The sequence below is a fragment of the Procambarus clarkii genome, chromosome 23 (genome assembly GCF_040958095.1).
Source record: "Procambarus clarkii isolate CNS0578487 chromosome 23, FALCON_Pclarkii_2.0, whole genome shotgun sequence".
Classification (NCBI taxonomy): domain Eukaryota; kingdom Metazoa; phylum Arthropoda; class Malacostraca; order Decapoda; family Cambaridae; genus Procambarus; species Procambarus clarkii.
In genome coordinates this window covers 21159075-21164560 of record NC_091172.1, presented here as the reverse complement: position 1 = coordinate 21164560, position 5486 = coordinate 21159075, and the positions used below count along the sequence as shown (strand labels likewise).

At 44.2% G+C, this 5486-nt stretch overlaps 1 protein-coding gene across 1 annotated transcript; it reads left to right on the top strand.

Annotated features, from left to right (window-relative positions):
- The first annotated feature begins 1643 nt into the window (after nucleotides 1-1643).
- On the top strand, nucleotides 1644-4937 carry LOC138367760 (ribosome-binding protein 1-like). Its single transcript, XM_069329712.1, has 2 exons — nucleotides 1644-1689; nucleotides 3919-4937. Exons 1-2 carry the CDS (start codon nucleotides 1644-1646, stop codon nucleotides 4935-4937), a joined length of 1065 nt encoding a protein of 354 aa, XP_069185813.1.
- The last annotated feature ends 549 nt before the right edge of the window (nucleotides 4938-5486 follow it).

Sequence of the window (5486 nt, the reverse complement as noted above, 5' to 3'; positions counted from 1 at the left end):
TGATATCTGTATTAGGAGGAATGCGTGATCGAGTCTGCATCCTATTGGATTTGCTAATCGGAACACAGGTAGCACTATTGTGCTTGTCGATTACCAGTCTCGTAGACTTTGCGTTGTTTCTTTTTAATAATTTTGCTTTATGAAGTAAACTTGAGACCCTATTCAAGATTTTTACAGGGGTGAAATAAGTGGTTAGAATATTTTATAATGGGGTTGTTATTAATGTATCTTTTTGTAGGTATTTGTATTTGTGTTTATTATATATTAATTTCGGATTTCTACATTTCATATTAACGTTTTCATTGATTTATGTTATATGTCTCTTCTGTGTGTGTATTCACCTAGTTGTGCTTGCGGGGGTTGAGCTCTGTTCTTTCGGCTCGCCTCTCAACCGTCAATCAACTGTTGCTAACTACTATTTTTTTTTGTTCACACCACACACACACACACACACCCATACACACACACACACACACACACACAAGGAAACAGCCCGTGACTGCTGACTAACTCCTAGGTACCTATTTACTGCTAGGTAACAGGGGCATCAGGTTGAAAGAAACACTGCCCATTCTTTCTCGCCGGCGCCGGGAATCGAACCCGGGACCACAGGATCACGCGTCCAGCGTACTGTCCAGTCAGCCACTGGCCCCCTAGTGTGAACTGCCTGACCCCCTGGTACCTTCCGGCCTGACCCCTGGTAACGCCTGGGCCCTCGGTGCCTAAGCCTCAGTTACCGCTCGTGATGCATCGACTACCCACGCGTGTCAACAGACGTAAACAGGGAGGACGCCAACACGCAGTCTACGAGAGATGTCTAGGAGCAGTAAACCTCAGAACGACCTACGCCCTCGGTATAAACGACCCCGGGTTAACGGGAGGTCACTGAGGGGAAGGAAATATATGGACGACTACTTGCCTGGAAGATTGTGATAGAGGTTTCGGGACTCTATAGATTCGGGACTGTCTTGTGAGGTCTCTGCTAGTTCCTGTATTCCGAGGGCGCTGCCGGCTTCAGTAATCTAAGGGTACTGCTGGTTAATTCCCTGACGCCATCCCCCAAACAACAGAGGATTGAGAGCTGTTATATTTGTTTAATTATTAATTTCTACAGCCTCTCGACTAGGACTGGCCCCTTAACCCAACGTTCTTGTTTCATGCGGGGTCCAAGTTCGATTCTCGATGGTCCGCGTGATTGGGTATACTGTTTCTCTATTCCGTACTCAAAGCATAGTTGTTTATTCTAAATTGTTTTGCATAGTATTTCTTGCATGACTACACTTGCACGTTTCTTAGCAAGTGTAGATATGCCAGCTTGGCGCCTCCTGCTGATTGTCTTACCTCCAGCCATCGTCTTAGTGCTGTACATCTCCCAGCTCCCAGCCTCCCACCTCCACTATCTCCATCCTCCGCTTGCTATTCAATCTCCAGCATCTCTCCGTAATCCACCACGTTCTCGCCATCAACCCTCTTCATCCCTCAACCCTGAAATAGTCTCATCTCCTGCTCTTCAACTCTCCAGAGCCCGGAATTCCTCACTTCTTGAAATGACGCGAGTTGTTCCCCGTCCCCCCCCCCCTTCTCTTGCTGCACTTTGTAGTTAACTGCTGGTCGTAAACCGCACGTTTCAATTGTTTGGTTAGATGCCGCTGATGGTTTCGCCCTTTATGGCCTGTGAAACCAAGGAAGGTCCGAGATGCAGTCAAAATAACTTTCAAAATATGAATTTCAAATTAGTCTCCTGCATGTAAAGGCCCCGCTAACATAAACCCAGCCAGCGTAAATCGTCAGCCGACCCCTTATCGTTTTACAGATAGTTGTGGGTCTGGCCATAAAACCAGAGAAGTCAAACGAAAGTGCAAGAATGTGAGCGTGTATGGAAATTACAGGGACGATGAGAGCAGCAAAATAAAACAAAAATATGTAATGATGAGAGGAAACCGCTAAGGCAGGATGACTATATAGTGTTGGGAAGACAGCAAACAAGATTATTGATTGATTGATAAAGATTAAGCGACCTGAAAGGTGGCACGGGCATGAATAGCCCGTAAGGCTGAATGCCATAGAAGCATAGAGCCGGAATGTATGGATTGAGTAAGAGACCGGCGCCACACTACTTGGGCCATCGGGGATCGAGCTCCGATCCTTCAAGAATCGATACCATCTCAACATAACGTGAATGGGAACTATCATGAAAAGAAACTATGAATAGGTGATAGAAGTAGTATAAGGCTAAATAAATAATGTGTTTAGATTATGAATAAGACAGAGAAACAAAAATTTCAACGATAATTTAAACTTATGTCTGAATTCCTGCACCAGTCTCAAGCTGTCAGTATTAAGACGATCCATCTCTCTACAATAAGAGCCCACTCCAGAGTAAGAGTCAGCTTTCCATAGTAAGAGCCAGCTCTCCACAGCTAAGTTCAATCGTCTAATATATATACTTCACTGAAACATCTGGCTAGGATCAAGAAACTAATCAAGCTGATAGTAATTTTGTTTAAATAGTTTTAAACCAAAATATTTCCTATTTAAGTATCAGATATTGTCACTCGTCTACTGCTGAGATGAGAGCGATGCCAGGTGTTTGTCTCCTGGGGTGTTGATGGCACCGTCTGTGTACCATATATATATACCATATAGACGTATAGACCATATAGACATATATAACATATGTCTACCATATAGACAGTCTATTTAACACAAGGGGAACACGCACAAGGGGACACAGGTGGAAACTGAGTGCCCAAATGAGCCACAGAGATATTAGAAAGAACTTTTTTAGTGTCAGAGTGGTTGACAAATGGAATGCATTAGGAAGTGATGTGGTGGAGGCTGACTCCATACACAGTTTCAAGTGTAGATATGACAGAGCCCGATAGGCTCATGAATCTGTACACCTGTTGATTGACGGTTGAGAGGCGGGACCAAAGAGCCAGAGCTCAACCCCCGCAAACACAACTAGGTGAGTACAACTAGGTGAGTATATATTTGCATCTTTCTATATCACATAATTTATCTCTTTTGATCCCCCAGTTCGCTAGAATTAATTTTCCCATCTACTATCTCAGCGCCATTATGATATTTCCTTCAATGTTCATTTGGCTTCAACGAGGAAACCTTCGCTCCCATAAGCTAAAGGATTCAACGAGGAAATCTTCGCCCAAATAAGCTAAAGGCTTAAAAGCCACCAGAAATTATAATTCTTTTATTTCGAGTCTTTGAGGTACGTCCAAGATGCAAGAAGTGAAAATTAAAGTTTTTATTACCTTCTCGTCGCTGGCAGACATGTGTGGTTGTGCATGTCATTGTATTTCAATGCCATTTGTTCATCAAGCAATAATATTGAGGGGTTTCTAAATACGGCTTCAGATCGTCATTAAATTCGCAATATTTTTATTGTTTTACTTCTATATGTTTATTGGCGTTTCGCAGGTATCATTATTATTAGTAACCTCGTTAAAAATGCGAAATATTATCGGATATAATGCCGCAACCCATTTCGTAGTTTATGGGATCTAATTACTTGTTTAGTGCTAGAATACGACATTTTCACGTCATTTTACCGTTTTATTAGCAATCGAAGACCTCGTTAAACAAGTGGGATCACCTGTGCGGAGGCCGTTCTTGGTTTATTGAACAGTTCACTTCTGTTTTAATGTCCTTGATTTAAAAAACAATTTGATCATGGAATGATCTTCAGTGTGGTTCAGGGCATTCCTGAACCCGACAACTGGAGTCCAGTCAATTGGACTGGTCGGCAGAACGACCAGTCGGAGCTCGATCCACGATCTTCCAGTGCCTTTTCCTCATGTTTATTTCCAGTGTTGTATAGACGCACTTAAAGACATGCAATGAGTTACTTTCCAGGCGAGAGATACCAATATTATGACGACTAAAACGACGCGCAAGCAGTGCTTGGTGATGGAGGGAAGCAAGAAGCAGTGCTTGGTGATGGAGTGAAGCAACAAGCAGTGCTTGGTGATGGAGTGAAGCAACAAGCAGTGCTTGATGATGGCGGGAAGCAACAAGCAGTGCTTGGTGATGGCGGGAAGCAACAAGCAGTGCTTGGTGATGGAGGGAAGCAGCAAGCAGTGCTTGGTGATGGTGGGAAGCAACAAGCAGTGCTTGGTGATGGTGGGAAGCAACAAGCAGTGCTTGGTGATGGAGGGAAGCAACAAGCAGTGCTTGGTGATGGAGGGAAGCAACAAGCAGTGCTTGGTGATGGAAGGAAGCAACAAGCAGTGCTTGGTGATGGAGTGAAGCAACAAGCAGTGCTTGGTGATGGTGGGAAGCAACAAGCAGTGCTTGGTGATGGAGTGAAGCAACAAGCAGTGCTTGGTGATGGAAGGAAGCAACAAGCAGTGCTTGGTGATGGAGTGAAGCAACAAGCAGTGCTTGGTGATGGAGTGAAGCAACAAGCAGTGCTTGGTGATGCAGTGAAGCAACAAGCAGTGCTTGGTGATGGAGGGAAGCAACAAGCAGTGCTTGGTGATGGAGGGAAGCAACAAGCAGTGCTTGGTGATGCAGTGAAGCAACAAGCAGTGCTTGGTGATGGAGGGAAGCAACAAGCAGTGCTTGGTGATGGAGGGAAGCAAGAAGCAGTGCTTGGTGATGGAGGGAAGCAACAAGCAGTGCTTGGTGATGGAGTGAAGCAACAAGCAGTGCTTGGTGATGGAGTGAAGCAACAAGCAGTGCTTGGTGATGGAGGGAAGCAACAAGCAGTGCTTGGTGATGGAGTGAAGCAACAAGCAGTGCTTGGTGATGGAGTGAAGCAACAAGCAGTGCTTGGTGATGGAGTGAAGCAACAAGCAGTGCTTGGTGATGGAGTGAAGCAACAAGCAGTGCTTGGTGATGGAGGGAAGCAACAAGCAGTGCTTGGTGATGGTGGGAAGCCACAATCGGTGATTGGTGACCAATCAAAACAGTATTAATAGCCCAGGAGACAATGCCATATTAGTTAGCAATAACAAAGACGGCTTCTGAGCCCTCATCTTCAAACTGAGCTGTCAATAGGCGGGAATGACAGTAATATAATAATAATAATAATAATAATAATAATAATAATAATAATAATAATAAAAATAATAATGGCAATATATTTTATTTATAAAATTATAGAAGACATGATTACAGTGATATCTTCTTACGAATTTGTATTTGATTTAACAAGATCCACTAATGCTCTGCAGGACACACCTGAAGTACTGTAGATGAGGCTACACCTGAAGTACAGTAGATGTGGCCACACCTGAAGTACTGTAGATGTGGCCACACCTGAAGTACTGTAGATGTGGCCACACCTGAAGTACAGTAGCTGCGGACACACACAAAGTGGTAAAGATGTCTGTGTGTGGACACAAAGCCTTGGCCTGTCCCCTGGGCTGAAAGCGACGGCCCCTCGTTTGTAATGCTTCACCCAGGATGACGGTAAATGTGACAGGATTGTGAAGAAAAACGACCCGAGCATTATGGGAAAAAAT